Raw genomic sequence first — 19025 nt, 5'->3', positions numbered from 1 at the left:
ACTAAAACATCAATCTCTTTTATTTCAGTGGCAAGAAACAACAACATCCAAACAGTCAAAATTGAAAAGCGATGGGAACACAGGCTCTTGCCAGGCCCTGGGCCCGTTGGAGCCAGCATCCTCACAGAGTTACAAAAATACAATCCTACAACAGCGTCTAGGAAACACAGACCCAGGTATTGCACAGAACCCCTGCCCTCAGTGAGCAGGGCAACCAACGCCCCCTCCGTCTTCACCAAAATACAAGCAGGCTTGGAATTGCACAGCAACTCAGCTCACGCATGCACGGAGGGGCCAGGCGGGGAGGGGGACAGTGTGTCTCTCAACTACCTGTACAAAAACTATAAGGGAGAAAGGGAGAAGCTGGCACTGTAGATGCCTCTAGGCCAAGCTGGGCGTCCCATCTGGGGGAGCAGTAGTGTGGACCTCTGAGAAGATGACAGTGCCTTGTTTGTTAGTGGCCTGCCAGCAGTGCTGATAGGAACTCCGGGCACTGCTGGAGCATCCCAGCTCCGAACGCATTAAGATGCTAACGTTATTAACTGCCAGTACTGCCAACTGGCCCCTGCCACTCTGCACTGCCTTCTGCCTCTGTTCCCCACTACAGTATCCCACATCCTCAAAGGGAACTCTGCCCCTGGCCAAAAAACCTGAAGAGTATTCTGGTTCTCTGTGGTATAATCACCTTTTTTTGGTATTGGTACTGGGAGAGATTCAAATGGTGCCATCTGGCACTCCCCAGTGGGCACAGCTGGGTGTAAGTGCAGAGGGACTGTACAGACCCCACGCGGCAGCAGCATTATCCTCTCCCAGGATCCAAGCTGTGAACGGCAACCCGCATCACTGCCCACCTGAAATGGCCAAGCAGCTTTGCCAGGCTCAGAGCTATCATCTTTCCTCTGCTGGCACCTCCTGGTCTCAGAGAATGTCAGTTCTGTAAAAGCCTTGCTGAAGGGCTGGCTTGATGCCTCCACATCAAGTGTCCACAGCATCTGCAGGGGAGATGGGTTGTGGTGCCTCGTGCTCCACGGCAGGCCCCCCTGCAGGCGTGACTCAGGGCTGGGAGCCCATATGCTTCCCAGGTTCCTCATCTTGCTAAAACTGGAGAGGGTGAGCTGGTGGCCTGTCCGGAGACTTTGTGCCTTGGCTGGGTGAGCTCTGAAGTTTTCCCTGCAAAGTCCTGTGCCCAGTTTAGGGAATGGCAGGAATTGGACTCAGAAGATGCATGTTGCCAGGTTGGGGGGGCATGGGGGGGAATCCCTGAGAGCAGCACTGACCCCAGCACTGCCCCTCCAGCCCCATGCACAGCATTGAAGGGGAAACTGAACCAGGGAGGGCAGCTGAATCCAAGTCAGCATTTGGGAAATACAACAGGCTTCACCACAGGCACTACTCAGGGTCAAGTGCAGCTCTCCACCATAACTACGTGCTGCAGTAGGCTCACAAAGAGATGCCCAGCAGACACTGGGTGAGCAAGCTGTCCCACCCAGCCCCACGGAGGGAAGGATGGTGGGACAGCTTGGTAGCCTTCCCACTCTGTGCCATCCATACCCTGAGCCAGACTGCTGACTGGCTGAGCACTAAAGGCAATCAGGAGGGCACCAGCCGCCCTGTTTCCAGCTGCACCAGTGCCAGGTGCTCTGAGGAAAGGCTGGGTCCACAAGCAACTTCCCTCCTGCTGCAGAAGGCTCTGGGTAGGGCAACACAGAGACCTGGGGCAGATCCAGGAGCAAGGAAGAGGCAGGGGTATTAAGTTGTGCTGCTTCCCTTGCAGCAAAGTCTGAGGCTCATGGCCTCTGTCTGCCTGCAGAACCTGTGCCTCCTGCAGCTGTGCCAGACAGGAGAGGAGGAACAGGACACAAACCTAGCCAAGAACCTAAAAGAGGGGCACTGCCAGCAGAGAGAGGCGCTGAGCAACGATATCCCACAAGGATCATAGGCAGGAGCCTGCAGAGGGGACACTGGCATTACTCCCGTGCACAAGAGTGACTGGGAGCTTCAGCCTGGCTTGCCTCAATATGGTCAGGGGATAGAGCCCATCTAGGGCAGGGAATGTGGTGAATGAGAGGTGAAGGAGTGGACACACAAAGAATCAGACTCCAAGTCCGAAATACCCACTGTCCTCATAAACAGAGTCCCAGCCCAGCCTGGGGCAGAACTCTGCTGTATCCATCTCCAAGGACCAGGCTGACATCTAGGGAGGGTTGGGCCAGACTCATAGCTCTGCCAGTTGGCATTGTCCTCTTGTCCTGCCCAAGCTGGCTTGGGCTAAGGCACACCAAGCACTACACAGCTGTCTCCTGGTCCTCCCGCTGGATCATCTGGTAGTGCTGTCGGTTCTCGAGGTAGGCAGCTAAGTCAGGGTCATTGGCTTTCTCAGCACGGTGCTTCGGGGTGTCTCCCTGCATAGGGGAGGCAAGAAGTCAGTGCCAAACACTGCCTAAATACTGCCTTGGCACCCAAAAATGCCCCCGTTCCCCCATGCAACTGGGTCCAGCAGAGCCTTCAGCCAAGCCCCAAGGCAGGTGGTAGCCAAATGCCCATGTGCTCGCCATGGGATGAGAGTGTGGTCCTGAGGAGCCTGACTGCTGCAGGACTGGAAACTGTCCCCTGAAGGGCCATGAGCTCCAGGCATGGCTACGACAGAGATTGACCCTGGCCATCACCAGCCACCCGAGAGGAGACAAAGGCTGGTCCCCAGGACCTGCTCCTTCCCTACGATGGGAGGCAGGAGGGAAAGGGTGAGGAATGAGAGGTATGTCAGGGGAATGCCCAGGAATACCAACCCCCCTTCCCTCTCTCAGCCTGGCTAGCGCTCCTGCTCGCTCCTGCTCCTGCTCCCGGAGGAGGATCACATTTCACCAGCTTATTGCAGCCATCTGGACTGTGTCCACTAATGAACTCCCGCACTCCATAAAAAGCAAATCTGTTAACAGCTCCCAACTCCATCTCCTCTCCCCCTTCCCTCCCCTTGCTCCTCCTCACCAAGCGCCCAGGCTCTGCTGTGCCGCTGAGAAAGGCCACAGAAACCTGGCACTCTGCCACTGCCATTGAAAATCAAGGCTGGAAGGGACACCCAGCCTGCCCTGCTCATTCCCTGGTGCACAGCAGGGCACGGGCAGCTGCAGCAGGGTGCCTTGGTCCTCCACAGCAACCCACAGCCACGCTTCTCCATCAGGACCAATGATCAGACATGTGGAACCTCCAGTGGGCCTGAATAGGGCTGCTCACAAAAGCCCACCCATGGCTGCAGAGGTGTCATGTGCCAAGAAATCCCCTCTTTTGCATGTGTGCCCCAAGACTGGGCACACCCCATGGTCCTGCACACATACCCCAGCAGCCACACCATCAGGGGGACAGAGACCACTCTGTGCTTCGGTGCTGGCTCCCCTCAGGGACCTCCTCCTCACGGCCCCTGAATGCAATCGCTCATTTAACAGAGGAGGAATTGAGCTTCTTTCCTGTCCCCCTGCAGAAGCCTCTCTGCAATGCTGCCTGCAGCCTGAAACCAGAGCTGCCAGGGCCTCCCTGCCCGGCTGGGCTCAGGCACGCCAACTGATAAGGCTCAGCCTCCCTCACCACTGCAGGGAGTGGGATCAGCCCGCTCTGAACCTGTGCTACAGGTCTCACGCTGGGGTTTCTAATGAGGTGGGTCCTGCCTGTGCAGGCAGGATGTGACCCAGAGCCCATGCGAGGTCAGTGCAGCAGCACAGAGGGGTCCCCAGACAGCTACAAACCCTGACGTGCCTGCATGTGCAAGCCCACTCCCTGGGGCAGGCAGCATGCCTGAGTGAGGCTCCCTTTTGTGCTGGCAGGCTGGGGGCTGTTCCCCTCCTTCAGGCAAAGGAGGGGGCTGGGGACAGAGAGGGGCTGTGCCCTCAGATCAGCTCTCTCCTCGTGCCTCTGCCAGCCAAGTCTCCATCCAGGCCAGGCCCACTCTGGGTGCTGTGCAAAGCCTAAGCCTTAGACAGGACCAAGGAAGAGAGATGGGGAGCCAGAGATTGTCTGTACAGCATCTCCCTGGCAACTGGCAAACTGGGATCGTCTAAATTTGCCCCCCAAGCTCCACTAGCTTCAGCAAGTTTGCACCCCTCATCTGGGCTCCAAACCTGTGCCCCAAACCTGTCCAGATTGGACCTTCTTGACTTGTTCTACATCTCCTCTATTATAGCCCATCACTACAAGCCTCCACCAGACAGATCTGACCACATTCTCTCTACTGCATGCCAGTCCTGGGAACATCCTGTATCAAAATATGGCCTCGAGCCCTCCCCTTCTGGGACATCTCTGCCAGGGCTGGCAAAATTCCCTGACGCCAGCTCAATTAACACAGCATGTAAGGGAAAGTGCTGTCACTGCCTGCTCCTGCTCCCCACAGGCCAGCTTCACCCGCTGAGAGGAGCTCCCAGCTCCCCCATCATGTCTGCCTGTGGGGGAGAGTGGGGGGAGTCCTACAGCTGGGAGGGAGCTTGCAGGGAGAATGTCCTTGCTCTGACCCCGGAGGGTGGGAAGGGGGAGACAGGGATGAGACATTCCAGCCCCTCGCTTCTAATTTAATAAAACAACAGGGAGAGAAGTGCAGGGAGGAGAGGGATTTAACCCCTCTGTAGCTGGACTCTGCTGGGCAAGCATATGTGCTCCATGTCAGGTCGTCTCTGGCTGGCAAACACCCACCCAAAGCACCCTTGCTCTGCTCTCCTGGTGGCCCTGCTCCTGCCAGCCCTCTGGTCACCCCAGAAAGCCCCACTGCCACCCCTCCACTGTCACCTGCAGGTCTGTCTTCATGAGCGAAGCCCCGGCCTCCACGATGTAGTGGCAGATAGTGCGCTGGCGTAAGGCTGCAGCCTGGTGCAAGCTGGTTTCACCGCTGGGGAGGAGAAAGCAGGAGATGTGAGATGTCCCCCCAAATGGGGACAAGCAGCACATGCGGGTGGCAGCGAGGAACAGCAATTCAGCGGCAGCAGAAGCTGATGGTGGGTTGTGTGCTTGTCCAGGAAGCCCTGGCAGAAGAGGGGGTGATACACAGGGCCAGTGAGTCCACAATGGACTGGGAATCGTGCTGGTAATTAAGAGCACGGGCAGCTGAAGTGCCCAAATGACTGGTCACCTGACAGAGGGTCTGGCCAACAGGTAACACAAGTCGGTCAGCAACTTACTTCTCTTCCTCCGTGGCATCAAGGATTTCTGAAGGGGCTGTGGAAAGAAAGAGTGCAGGCAAGTGAGACCCACTGCAGGGCAAGAGACAGACCTACCTACTCCCTAGTCACATTCTGCATTGTTTCATAGGGGCTGTTATTTTCATGCTGCCTGACAAAGTCTCAACTCCAATGCACTCAAGTCAGGAACAGCATCTGAGTCCAGCTGAGCGCAGGGAAGAAGTGTTGGTTGTGGACTCATTACAGAGAAATATCTAAATAAAGCAGCCTGTATTTCAGTGGGAGCTGAAAAGATTGGGAGTTGCCAAAAACAACAGATCAGCTGCCCTGATGGCAGAAGCAGGACACTGAGAAATGTTTCCCAGAGACATGCTGGGCCCTGCCAGGATGCAGCAACAGCCGTGGGGACACCCCAGTACTGGCAAACAGATGCCAAAAGGATGATGTAGCAAACCCGGAGGGAAGGGATCTAAGACCAGGAGCACTCCCTCCGAGCAGAGGGTTGGGCTTTTTTGGCTTCCAGGCTCCTTTGCTAAGGGTGGCACCCTTGGTCCCCAGCTCACCATTCTCGATGATGTATCTGACGATGTCCTTGCTCCCTGATTTGACGGCATGGTGGAGGACAGTCTGGCCTGAGGAATCTCGCACCATCAGGTCTCTTCCAGCTCGATGCAGCTCTTGGAACTACAAGATTCCCAGATTGCCCAGGATGAGTTGCCTTTCCCTGCTCCAAGACCCAAGCCCTGGCACTGTGTCCCTGAAGTGCCTGATAGGTTGTGTGGATATTTGAGGCTGGTGGGGAGCTTTGACCAGCTCAGCAATGCTGCCAAGTCCCTTCCTTATGTGTCCCCCAAGAAAAGAAACACAGCTTCTTGCCAGAAGCCTGTCTGTTTTCCAGTCACCACTCCTAAAGGAAGGCCCTTGTCAGGAGCTGCTCCAGGGCAACTGAAAAGCATGACTGGCAGGGCTTCCCTTAGCCTGAGAGGCATGCCAGCTGAGAAGGCTGCAGGGAGACTGCCCAGAGCCAGCCCCAGCTGCTCATCACAGCAGGCTGTGGGAGCACCTACCTTGCTGAAGTTGCCACCCTTGGCAGCTTCTATTAGAAGATCATCTGCAAAGAATGGAGATGTGTCAGAGTCAGAAAAGGCAAGCTGTAACACCATTTATCTAATGCTGGAGACAAGGGTTGGGCACCAGAGGTGTGGAGCAATCTGCTGAGGGTACAGCACAAGATCCTCCAGGTGCTAATCCCTTGTTCAGACAGGATTTACATGGCTCCTCCACCTTCAGGAATTAAGGGACAAGTCAGGGGAGAGAAGGAGAGATCACATAACTGGGGGTGCAGCGAGACCTCAGCCCCTGTGAGGTGTGTGTGCAGGGGGAGTAGTCTCTGCCCATGGGCAGGATAACTTGTGATGGAAGTGGGGAGCAGACCTCCTGGGCATCAGCCTGCGGCCAAGATACTCCTCACCAATCACTCACTCACACTTCCAGGCTCTGATCAAGCTTCAGGAAACTCTTTTCATTTGCTCAGTTTGGTGAGTCCCCTGTCCTAGTGTTCCCACCTCTCCAGCTGCCCAGTGGAGACAGCCTCCCAACCCAGCCTAGAGTGCTCAGCTCTGCAGGTGGGATATTAATCCCTTGCCATATCATTCCCCCCACAGTGGAGCCGGGAAGGTGCATGGCTGGGCCACTCCACTAATCACTGTCAGGTGTCTCCTGCCCACCTCTGGGGTCATCTGCCCACAGGGCTCCCTGTTCCCACTAGCACATAGGCAGCAGGGCTCCTACCTGCTCACCAGGGAAAGAATAGGCCAAAAAATACGGCACAAAAACAAAAAAGCACAGCCTGAGAGGGAGTGACAGGGACTGGGACACAACTCACCTCTGTGTGGGAGGCAGTGTTCAGGCTCAGCACTGGAAGGGAAGAAGAAAAGGTGTAACTAACTCTGCCAGTCCTGGCAGCAGATCACCCTGAAGTACACAATGTATGTAGAAGGATGGCTGTGGAGAAACCTGCCTGTGGCACTCCTTCAGCAGGCAGGAGAGGCAGACAGAGACTGTCATGCCATCTACTTCTTCCCTGATCTGGGTTCTTCCCCATCCCCACTCCCATTTCTACTGCTGTTCCTATAGCTCCATTGCTCTTCCGTACCTGAGGCTGGCCTTAGCTGGACTGAAAGACACCCATGTCTTTTGCCCCATGGGCCAGGTGCCGGAGCCTTACCTCATGCCTGAGCCACCCGGTGATGCTCCACTGCTTATAGCAGCACTGGCAGAGGAACAAGGAAGACAGGATGGCACCTCACCCCTTGGTTTAACTCAGCACTGAATTCCTGCTCATTTCCAGGAAGCCCCTCTGCAATCTGGCCCAGGGATCAATGCTGTGAAGCCAAACCCTGCTTCTCTCATCACTGCCCATCCTTCCTGAGGTACCCCATTCCAGACTCACCTGGGGGCAGGAGAAGAGGGTGGAGAGGAGGAAGAGGAGGGGAATGCAAAGTGGTGCCCAGGGGGTGTGGCAGATGAGTCCACGAGGTCGGGCATGGCAGGAGAGGTGCTCACAGTCTGGGTGATCACTAGCTCTGGGTCCAGCACATAGAGCTCGTCCTGAGAGATCTCTGTCACGTAGTTGAGGTGCTCCTGAAAGACACAAGTCAGGCCCCCTCAGCCCCATCCCCTCACATCCCGTTCCTTGTAGCCCACCCACTTGCTCAGAAAAGCTTGAAGAGTCCTGGGAACCTTCACATCTCCCTGTCCTTTTAGGCTTCCTATTGCCTTGCCAACTTATCAACACTGTAAACCTCATCTCCATGTCCTCTTCTCCAGATCATTGGGAAAGCATCTATTGTTGGTGAAGATGACCCAAGTCAGTGAGTTCCCTGGCCAGTCTTGCTATGTTTGCTATTCCTTACCTGCTCCACTGTAGTGCTCTGTGGGCAGCTTTCAAGCAAGGCTCTGTGCTACCAGCCACACTTTCTCCCTTTTCCTCGAGGAACCTGAAGGTGCTGGGGCTGGTCCTGAACCAGGCTTGTCATGCCACCCCTTTGGGGATGCCACAGGGCAGGGCAGCAGTGCGAGACCCACGTGACCCCAAGGCTATGCCTGCCTGTTGGTCTGCACGAAGGTGGGACACCCAGCAGATGCCAGGGGGTTTATGGTGGAGGACAAGGCTGCACTCACCTGAGCACGGTCTATCCTGTAGAACCGATTGGCCGTGGTTGCTGTAAGACAGGGACAGAATGAGACAGGGTGATTCTTGGTGTGAGACAAGGGAGACAGCCACTTTCCACCACTGAGTGACAGTGAGCTACCCAGCCACTTCATGGCTTGCAGAGAGGGTGCAGCCAAGCAAACAGCACCTCCTGACCTGGAGTGAACAACTTCCCTTTGTGACTCTGCTGCTTTCTTCCCCCAGGAGGCAGCTCTTTGAGCCTCTGTGACCATCATGCCCCTATGAAACATGCCTTCGCTTGCTCTCTCCCCCTTAATGACTCCTGGCAGGGAGCCACAGGGAAGGCAAGAACACATCTAGCTGATGCCATGGCCTTTCTGGTGGCTTTTAAGTGCTCTGCCATTATCCTAAGCAGATGAAGCTCAGGGCTGTGCAGTGCACATCTCAGCATTCACTTACACCAGGTGAGGAACTGCTCTGATTAACATGGTGCACCTTGTCACACAGTGCTCAGAAGTGAGGGCACTCCATGGGACTGGGAGAAGGGGGAGCTCAGCCTTCTGCTGACCTGACTAAGGTCCCACAGACCTCCACAAGGCCACGTCAGAGCATGTGACTGCAGGCACAACAGAGCATGCCACCACCAGCTGTAGATCCAAGACCCTGTCTCCTAGGATGGCAGGAGAGCTTCAAACCAGCCTCCAGCCTGTCTGAGTGCAGCCCTCTTCCTTAGAGAAGAGATCACCACAGGGGAAGAGGAGGTCCTACAGAGCAAGTGGCTATGCTAGAGCCAGACACACACAGCCACCACTGCTGAGGGAGCAGGGAGGGGCTGGGGACTTTGGACATCACCAAGGGAGAGCAGGACAGGTAAGAGCACAGTGCCAAGACAGTTGGGTTCCCATGCAGAGCAGCAGGCATTTCCCCTATGTCCTGCCAGGCTGCTAGTGCCAGTCCAGGAGAGGTTGCTGCCGTGGGACCCTTGGGGACCCAGGGAAGTCTCTCTGCAAACAGTCGGGATGTGCCAGAGCAGATAAGAGAAGTGAAAGAGCCATGTTTATCCAGTCCTGGCTGGAGATTTACAGCCAGGGAGCTACTGTTCAAGGCCTATAATTCAGCCACCTGAATCAGCCTGTGTTGTGTTGAATGGGGCTCTGGCCTCTGACACATTTTCCCAAGCTCAGAACCTACTGCTGGGAGACTGGTAGGAGAAGGGAAAGGGGCCCTGGTACAGCAGTCCTGGTAGTGACACCGGGGAGGAGCAGCAGCACCAGAAACCCCACATGCAGGGTTGAAACCTCAAAGCGAGAAATTGCATCCTCTCTGCCTAGTACAAGGCTTGCCAGGCCCACCTTGCAACCCATGGCCGTGCTCTGCTGTGCTCTACACCTTGATGCTGGGAAGTCAGGGAGATGAAGTGCCACCAGTGGGCATTTCTCTCAGCCAGCTTCCAGGTACAGAGGGAGCCTCTTGGTCAGTGAAGGCAAAGGGAGAGGAGAAAGCTACTTTCTGGCAGGGGGAAGAAGCAGCCAGAGCTCAGCCAGGAGCCTGCTCCCCTACAGCACCGGGATGCTGACGGTGAGCCTGGCTCCCAGCATGCAGAGCAGGGGGGCCCCCTGCCTGCATGACACAGGAGAGCAGCCTCAGCAGTCCCGGTGTGACAAACACAGGCTGCCAAGCTGCCTTCAGGTCCAGGGGTAGGAGACCAGCAGACACCTTTTGCTTCACTCCTGGTCAGCAGCCAGAGACATGGCCTGGGGTAAAGCACTGCTGTGCTCGACCCCAACATCCATAAGTTCCAAGTGTCACATGGCTCCCTGTGGCTTGTCACTGAGTATCTGTCCTCTCATCCCCCAGATTCACAGAATCATCAAATCCTTTGGGTTGGAAAAGACCCTAAAGATCATCGTCCCACTGTTAAACCAACATTGGCAAGTCCACCACTAAACCACGTCCCTAAGTGCCATATTTACACATCTGTTCCAATGTTTGACCACCCTTTCAGTGAAAAAATTCCTCCTAGTATCCAATCTAAACCTCCTCTAGCACAACTTGAGGCCATTTCCTTTTACCCTGTCACTTGTTACTTGGGAGAAGAGGCTGAACCTCAGCTGGCTACAACCTCCTTTTGGGTAGCTGAAGAGAGAGATAAGCCTTAGCCTCCTTTTCTCCAGGCTAAATAACCCCAGCTCCCTCAGCCATTCCTCCTATGGCTTGTGCTCCAGGACCTTCACAAGCTCCATTGCCCGTCTCTGGACATGCTCCAGCATCTGAATGTTCTTCTTGCAGCAAGGGACCCAAAACTGAACATAGGACTCGATGTGTGTCCTCACAGTGCCAAGCACAGGGGGACAATCCCTGCCCAAGTCCTTCTGGTCACACTATTTCTGACATGAGCCAAGATGCCATTGGCCTTCTTGTCCACCTGGGCACAATGCTGGCCCGTGTTCAGCTAACTGTTGAACAGCACCCCCAGATCCTTTTGACCAGGCACTTTTCCAGCCACTCTTCTCCCAGCCCACAGTGCTGCCTGGGGTTGTTGTGACCCAAAGGCAGAACCCAGCACTTTGCCTTGTAGAACCTCTTACCACTGGCCTCAATCCATCAATCCAGCCTGTCCAGATCTCTCTGCAGAGCCTTCCTATCCTCCAGAAGATCAACATTCCTGCCCACCTTGGGGTTGTCTGTAAACTGACAGGGGGCATTCGATCCCTTGTTCAAATCACTGATAAAGATAATAAACAGGACTGGCCCCCATACTGAGCCCCAGGGAATGCCACTAGCGACAGGCCACCAGCTGGGTTTAACTCCATTCACCATCACTCTCTGGGCCCTGGCCACCTGGCCAGTTTTCTACCCAGTGAACAGTGCAGCTGCCTAGCCATGAGCAGCCAGTTTGCCCAGGAGAACGCTGTGGGAAACGGTGTCAAAGGCTTTACTGAAGTCTAGGTAGACAACATCCACAGCCTTTCCCTCTTCCACTAAGCAGATCAACTTGACAAAGGAAGAGATCAGGTTAGTCAGGCAGGGCCTGCCTTTCATAAACCTATGTTGGCTGGGCCTGATCCCCTGGTTGTTCCGCCTGTGTCTCATGATGACCTGGATGACTCAGGATGACCTGCTCCATGACTTTTCGTGGCATGAAAAAGACCTGTTGGGCTGACAGGCCCCTATTTCCCCAGATCTTCCTTCTGGCCCTTCTTATAGATGGGCATCATATTTGCTAACTTTCAGTCAACTGGGACCTTGTTAGCCAGGACTGCTGGTAATTGATTGAAAGTGGCTCAGTGAGCACTTCTGCCAGCTCTCTCAGTACCCCTGGGTGGACCCATCCAGTCCCACAGACCTGTGTGTGTCTAAATGGTGTAGCAGGTCACTAACCATTTCCCCTTGGATTATAGGGGTTTATTATTCTGGTCCCTGTCTCTGTCTTCCAGCTCAGGGGGCTGGGTATCCTGAGAACAACTGGTCTTACTAATAAAGACTGAGGTAAAGCAGGTATTAAGTACCTGCCTTTTCCTCATCCTTTATCACTATGTATCTCCCTTCATCCAAAAAAGGATGGAGATTCTCCTTAGCCCTCCTTTTGTTGCTGATGTATTTGTAAAAACATTTTTTGTTGTCTTTCATGGCAGTAGCCAAATTAATTAAGTTCTCACTGGGCTTTGGTCTTTCTAATTTTCTCCCTGCATAAGCTCATGACATCCTTGTAATCCTCCAGAGTTGTCTGCCCCCCTTCCCTTCTCCTGAGTTCCAACCAAAGCTCTGCCTTCAGCCAGCTTGGTCTTTGCCCCTGCCAGCTCATACTTTGGTACATGGGGATGTACTGCTACTGAGCCTCTAGAATTTCCTTCTTAAAGCAATTCCTTTGCCCCTTTAGGACTGGCTCCCAAGAGACTCCATCAGCAGTCTCCTAAACAGGCCAAAATTTGCCCTACAGAAGTCCAAGATGGCAGTTCTGCTTGCACTCCTCCTTACTTCGCCAGAAATCAAAAGCTATCATTTCGTGATCATGATGCCCAAGGTGGCTTCCAACTGCCACAGAACCCACTAGTCCTTTCCTGTTCACAAACAGCAAATCCAGCAGGCCATCTTCCCTAGTTGGGAAGGTATATCAAGAAGCTGCCTTCCACACACTCCGAAAACTTCCTAGACTGCTTCATCTCTGCTGTGTTGTACTTCCAGCAATCACACGGTAAGTTGAAGTCTCCCACAAGAACGAGGGCTTGTGATGGTGAGACTTCTCCCAGATGCTTACAGAATACTTCATCTGTCTCTTTATCCTGACTGGAGTCCATAACAGATTCCCACCAGGATATCTGTCCTGTTGGTCTTCCCCTTGGTTTTTACCCATAAATACTTAACCCTACTGTCACCATCATTAAGCTCTAGACAACCGAAACACTCCCTAACATGCAGGGCTACCCCACTGCCTTTCCTTCCTTGCCTGTGTCTTTTGAAGAGTCTATAGCCATCCATTGCAGCCTGGTTGCGTGACTTGTCCCACCATGTCTCTGTGATGGCAACTATGGCAATTTCCTGCTGCACCGTGTCTTTTCAGTTCCTCCTGTTTGTTGCCCATGCTGCATGCACTGGTGGAGATGCACTTCAGTTGGGCTACCAGTTCCACCACCTTTTCTACCACCCTAATTCCTATACCCTAATTCTCAGGTGCCTCTGTGGTTTCTAACCCATCAGTAACCTTTGCATCTTTGCTGCCACATGGATCTCTCTCCTCTACCTCCACTGAGATGGCAGACCAAAGAACCTTGCTAGCACATCATCAGACACAGTCAACACTCCCAGGGAAGGATGATACTCACAGTCCAGGAAGCACCACTTGGGTGAAAGCTTCTGGAATGACAGTGTCTTCGGCTTGGCTCCATCTCCCTCCTGCATAAAAAAAGAGAGGAAAAAGTTGTATCTTTTGGCCTCCCCATTTCTCTTCAGAGCATCCCCCCTGCTTTGGGAGGTTCCTGCAGACACAGAAGACCACAGGTGCTTGGATGTAAAGAGCACAGCACAGAGTGACGGGGAGCAGCACAGGACAGACTGGAGCCAATGCACACCGGCCCACTGTAGAGAGGTGTCACAAGACGAGCCCATGAGACTGGCACAGTGGACATAACAGATGGGCCCAGTGGACAGAGTGAGGCCATACACACCTGAAAGAGCAGGCACTCTAAAGCAGAGGGTTGTGGAGGGAAATCCTGCAGAAAGGCAAGGTGTGCTGTTACAGCCTGTGTCTGGGCAGCCCCCCAGCCCCTCTCTCTCATCTCATTGGAATTGCTTAATTTGCTGACATATCTGGCTTTACACACTGCCTGGCCAAGGTCCCTGGTCCCTGCCTGGCTTTAAGGTCAGAGCACAGTGGATGTCCAAGGAGAGAGAAAAGGTAAACAGTGAGGTGACCAAGGAACATCACCCTCAGTGCACAGTTTTAGAGATGGAGGAGTTTGCAGAGGCATCAGTCTACCATGCTGACACTATAGGAAAGCGTTACCTCTGAGCCCAGGAGCCAAGTGACTGCCTGTGTGCCCTCATCAGTGCCTGGGCACAAGGTGGGCAGGGCACGGACATGCAGAGCAGGCAGAGCAAGAGGCAGATGACAGTGTGCCACCCCAGGCAAGCAGCTCCACAACTCAGCCCTTCAGGACACTATGCCCATGCTGGATAGGATTCCTTCAGGCACAAGAGCCAGCTAACTGAAGATTGAGCAATGTCACTTCAGTCTTCTGGGTGAGAATCAGACTGAGCAGTGCAGCATCAGAAGCCACACTATGGCCTCAGAAGGCATTGCCCACCAGGAGCAAGAGTTACACAGTCTGTGTACAGGTCATGGACACGTGCTAGTACATTGGTAAGAGCACAAAAGTTAGTACTTGCAAATAAAAAGAGTTGAAGGGGTTATAAACCTAATCCAGGCACCTGGAGAGGGCAGAGCTGTTCCAGGAAACACAGAACCTGCAGAAGGTTGAAGGGTGAAAGGCCCCCATAGGATGGGTGTCTTTTTCTACTATTCACTAAATTTTCTGTGTCACTGGCACTCTGGGCTTGGAGAACACAGTCAGAAGAGCAATGTTGAGAAAGAAGTTGCCAAACAGCAGGGAGCTACAAGCCATCCAGCTTGGGATCCTGCCTCCACCACATGGAGAAAGCAAACCATGACCTTAAGCAAGAGTGTGTGCGTTGGTGCATGAAAGTCAAGGAAGTTTAAAAATCCTTTCCCTGAACCCCTCCATTCTCGGCATCCAGCTACAACCACTTCCCACACAGAGACTAACCTCCTGCAGCTTCTCGATTTGGGTCCGGCACAACTCCAAGTCACTGTCTCCTGGAACCACGATGATCCCCAGTGGCACAGCTGCATGACAGGGCACAGACACAACTCAGGGAGCAGCCCGTGTCCCATCCCCAACATCTCATGCGATTTAACTACAGGCTTTGCCAGACTCGGGTACTGAAGCTCCCACCCCTTGGTTACTCACAGGCTTCCTTGAGCTTTTCCTTGTCATAGTTCAGTGCCTCATAGTCGCGCATGCTGATTCGGCTCACCCGGATCCGCAGCCGCTCGGGCACTGGCTGCTGGCTGTGTGCAGGGGGGAAGGAAGATGGAAGAGATCAGAAGGTGACAGACCACTCTCTTCCTTATCTCCCCCATCCCTCCAAAACAAGCAAGAGCACAGTGTTCTACAGACTGGGTGGGGAGCTTGGCACCAGCAGCTTCTCCACCACCAGGCCATATTTCTGTAACTTAATCCCTTCCCAGACCCTCTACGAAAAAGAGGATTGAAATGCCTCCATGAGTCATGGATAAGTCCATCCCTTCCCGCTCCAACCCTTCTTCCTTGGAGAGGAGGCGGCAGATCGATCTGAGGAACCTACTCATTGAGCAGAGGCATGGAGTTGCGCCGCTTGGTCTTCTGCACCATGTTTGCTTGGTTGCGCAGGGAGATGTGGATACAGGAAGGTGCCAGCTTGCAGGGTTCTCCATCCACCTGCATGGGGATGGCCTTGGACGTGGTGAGAACCACCTGCCGGCACTGACAGAGCCGCTCCCCATGGCCACCGACCTGCAAGGCAGCCTGTGAAAGGGTCCAGTGTGAGAGTAGAGCATGGACTGAGGGGTGGACGAGGGGAGCACCCACGGGCAGCTAGATGTTGCAAGTGAACCAAGTTCTGAGGGTCTCAGGTCTGATTTCAGTGAGAAGGGACCCAGAGAAGCCAGGGTATGACAGCACCTCACCTAAATCTCAAAGAGCAGACACTATCTCACAGGCCAGCGCCACAGCTTCTCCAGAGAGGATCTGTGGAGCTGGCTGACACCTGGTCAATGGGACCAGTCACTCCCTTAGTTGTTAGCTACAACTGGCAAAAGCACTGACTTACCAGGGATGTCATGGTGAAGCCAATAACTTCAATGCAACCATCATCGTGGCGCTGAGGCTCGAAGTCGTGGTGCTCCCCAGGGTTGCCCCAGGGCATGGTGCCTGCACAGTACCTGTGAAAAGATGGTAAGAGATGCATGGACATGCATCCCAAACCCAGGCAGGGATCTGCAGCACGTGGGTGAGAAGCCCAGCGTATGAAGACAGGTCCTGGGACTGCTCACCTTGGGATATTCAGGAAGACCAGGCACTGGGGCTTCAAGTCCTGAATCTTGGAGGTCAGGTCTGTCCCATCACACTGGAGACAATACAGGGGTGTTCAGGCTGCTTTAAGGGGGAGCCTGGTCCACCCTTCCCACTTCGGAAGAAATGGTCTCCCTCCTCTGCTTTCCTACAGTGACTGTCCTTCTAGTCAGGGGAAGCTGATGTCCCAGGAACATATCCGCTCCCCAACACTGAGATACTCAGTGTGCCAAGGGACCATTCCTCACACCTCCACAGTTCACCCCTTCACTGCACCAGAGCACCCCAGCATACTCACAACAAGCCTGACGTGCTTTGCCAAGTCTTTGGAGCTCCCAGTGAGGAAGTCAGAGAAAGCCGTCTGCCAAGGTAAGAGAAGTGTTAGTGTCCAGATGTTCACCAAAACAGGCAGCCAGGAAGCCTGTCACTGACCTGCAGACCTCAGCTGCTGAAAACCACAAATCCCCTCTTCATGCACTGGCAAAAGCCCTCTCCTCCTCCCCTCCCAAAACTGATCTGATCCATTCCACTTGCTATATTGCCTACCATAAACCCTGGGGCACCTTCAGTAACATGCCTCAGTGTTCCCTTGCCAGCCCAATCCTGACTTCAGGGAAGAGCTGGCAAGGTGGGTCTCTGCCAGTGAAAGGCTCAAGTTGCAAGAGAAAAATTCATTCTCAGGCTGTAATGAAGCACCACAAACCAGAGCTGATGTGATACCATCTAGAGATACCAGGAGTGACAGTATGGGTCCCCTTTGGGTTTAACTGTACAGACAGGAAGAGACACAAGCAGGACAGATGTGAGATGGCACAGAGCAGCATTTGGCCTTTAGTATGCTCAAGTACCAGCCACCCAGACACCTGGGTAGAAGGTATATTGAGGATGGGGAGACAGAGGAATAAAGGCAATGCTGAGACGCAGTCTAGAGGTGAGATACAGGAAGGTAGTGTAATTAGCCAGGGAGCTGTAACTGGCCCAAGATGTAAAATAAAAGAACAAAGTAGTGTGGGGACTCTGTGGAAAGGCTTCCTGTTCCTCTGCAGGGGGGAACAGCCTGCCTCCCCACAGCTCTGGGGAGGTCCTGCCTGGGTGACCATCCATGAGCCAGAGAACAAGAACAATAGTGGCAGGAGATCAAGACAGCAACTGTACTGCAGGCCATGGAGCAAGCTATACTGCCAGCAGCACTTGCAGCCAAAGAGGAGCTGTGACTCCCAGCGCTGCAGCCTTTCTCCAGCAATTCTCCAGCTTCAGGGTGGGGGGTTCAGCTTGGGTGCATGTGAAGGTCCATGTAACTTGGTCCATGTAAAGTGAGTTTAGGGGACAAACAGGAGGCAGGTCCACGCCTGTGGACATAAAGGCTGCTATGAAGGCACGCTCAGATATCCTCCACACACTCACCCCAGCATAGAACATTTTATTCCGAAACCGGCTGTTGAACTTCTCTGGGTTGGCCTCTAGGGAAAGGAGAAAAAAGTTCAGGTCATTGGCCTGCATATGGAAATATTTCATTTGCTAGCACTCCTCAGACATAGCTCTCCAGCCAGCCTCAGCCAGGAGTCAGACCCCAGCTCTCTTCCTGAGCAGGCAACCCCTCTTGCCGCTCTGCAGCCTCAACTCGCACCTCATGTTTAACGTTCAGGCCTGTCTCTGGGGAAATCCTCTTGTTCACTTTCCTGAGGAACCCAAAAACAAGAACGGGTCCATCCCACAGACCCTGCCCAAGTCCTGCCACTGCCCTGTACCTCGGGATTCGTGAAACTCCAGCGTCACCCGTGCGTCAAAGCCAAGGCTGAAGTAGTTGTTAAAGACATCCAAAGGGAGCTGAAATGGAAAGGAGGAATAAGGATGAGACTGCCAGTGTGTGGCTGTGGCAAAGATGAAGTCAGGTTACAGCAGAGCCACCTACAGGGCTCATGAGGCTGAGGGAGCCTGCTTGCCCTCTCCCCAGGAAAATACAGAGGACATCAGCATGAGATGATGGATTGATCCCTGGCTCCTAGGCCCAAAGGAACACACACTGCTGTCTGAGATATCTGCAAATACCCATGTTTCTGCTGAAGAAACAGTCTCAGAGGGGACGGGGTTCATACCTGTTGCAAGCTGTGGTCAAAAACCTCTGGTGGACATTTATTTCTGAACTCTATGTGCCTTGCCATGAGCGTTGTGACTCACAGCCATGTTGAGAGCAATGAAATTGTAGGAGGGAGAGAGAAACACCAACCCAACACTGTAGCCCCAGGTGCTAGGGCTGCCTGAGCCAGTGGGAGAAAGGAGAATGCAGACCCCCAGCACAGGAACAAACATGGAGAGGAGGTATCCCACCTTGTCAGTAGCTGCTTCATCCTTTTCCTCAGGATTCATGTCAGGGTTTGGCTCCACATGGAGGTTCCAGCGATCGAGCTGCACTATGTTCCCATCTTCTACGTGAGACAGGATCTTGGACAGAGGCTCATCTGTGTAACCCTGGTGAAGAGAAGGACTTGGTGAGTCTCATGCCTGCCTGCCACAGAGATGCCCCAGAGACAGCAGGCTTTGGTAAGACATCCCAGAGCACAAGATGTAGAAGAGATCAACTCTGCTTGAATGCACAACAAAGTGGAACTTCAAATTTAAAACAACATATCTTCCTTCTAAAAATCTCCTGAAGTTTGAAATAGTGATTGCTTTTGTTAACACCCTACTAGATTATTATCTAATGTGAAACAATTTAAATGTTAGAAGAATGGTAAAATCCAAATGGCGCTTATTGTCCATCTGTTTTTATGGGAAGTCAGGAAGGATACTGAGGTGCTGGAGCAGGTCCAGAGAAGAGCAACCAGGCTGGTGAAAGGACTTGAACATAAGCCCTATGAGGAGAGGCTGAGGGAGCTGGGGTTGTTTAGCCTGGAAAAGAGAGGCTCAGGGAAGACCTCATCACTCTACAACTACGTGGAAGGAGGTTGTAGCCATGTGGGGGTTGGTCTCCTCTCCCAGGCAACTATCAGTAAGACAAGAGGGCATGGCCTTAAGCTCTACCAAGGGAGGTTTAGGTGGGACATTAGGAAGAAATTCTTTACA

The 19025-nt window shown here is 53.6% G+C and overlaps 1 protein-coding gene across 3 annotated transcripts in view; it reads right to left on the bottom strand.

Annotated features, from left to right (window-relative positions):
- Nucleotides 1–2: 2 nt before the first annotated feature.
- DGKZ (diacylglycerol kinase zeta) overlaps nucleotides 3–19025 on the bottom strand; it is a 54550-nt gene continuing 35527 nt past the window's right edge. For 2 of the 3 annotated variants that reach the window (XM_050336799.1, XM_050336800.1), the window contains exons 14-31: nucleotides 18291–18431; nucleotides 17711–17789; nucleotides 17367–17422; nucleotides 16261–16323; nucleotides 15944–16017; nucleotides 15721–15832; nucleotides 15217–15416; nucleotides 14820–14920; nucleotides 14616–14695; nucleotides 13155–13224; nucleotides 8340–8380; nucleotides 7609–7799; nucleotides 7042–7073; nucleotides 6224–6267; nucleotides 5720–5840; nucleotides 5157–5193; nucleotides 4768–4867; nucleotides 3–2402 (exon numbers count right to left, since the gene is read on the bottom strand). In XM_050336799.1, coding sequence (XP_050192756.1) covers nucleotides 2286–2402; nucleotides 4768–4867; nucleotides 5157–5193; nucleotides 5720–5840; nucleotides 6224–6267; nucleotides 7042–7073; nucleotides 7609–7799; nucleotides 8340–8380; nucleotides 13155–13224; nucleotides 14616–14695; nucleotides 14820–14920; nucleotides 15217–15416; nucleotides 15721–15832; nucleotides 15944–16017; nucleotides 16261–16323; nucleotides 17367–17422; nucleotides 17711–17789; nucleotides 18291–18431 — 1659 coding nt within the window. In that variant the 3' untranslated portion in view covers nucleotides 3–2285. Of the gene's footprint in view, nucleotides 2403–4767; nucleotides 4868–5156; nucleotides 5194–5719; nucleotides 5841–6223; nucleotides 6268–7041; nucleotides 7074–7608; nucleotides 7800–8339; nucleotides 8381–13154; nucleotides 13225–13496; nucleotides 13542–14615; nucleotides 14696–14819; nucleotides 14921–15216; nucleotides 15417–15720; nucleotides 15833–15943; nucleotides 16018–16260; nucleotides 16324–17366; nucleotides 17423–17710; nucleotides 17790–18290; nucleotides 18432–19025 lie in introns of all 3 variants that reach the window. The other variant, XM_050336798.1, reaches the window with a different exon arrangement.

The sequence above is a fragment of the Myiozetetes cayanensis genome, unplaced genomic scaffold (genome assembly GCF_022539395.1).
Source record: "Myiozetetes cayanensis isolate MyiCay16 unplaced genomic scaffold, myiCay2020 scf6-25, whole genome shotgun sequence".
Lineage (NCBI taxonomy): Eukaryota > Metazoa > Chordata > Aves > Passeriformes > Tyrannidae > Myiozetetes > Myiozetetes cayanensis.
Note: the sequence above shows the minus strand (reverse complement) of the source record. Positions and strands in the feature narration are given on the sequence as shown.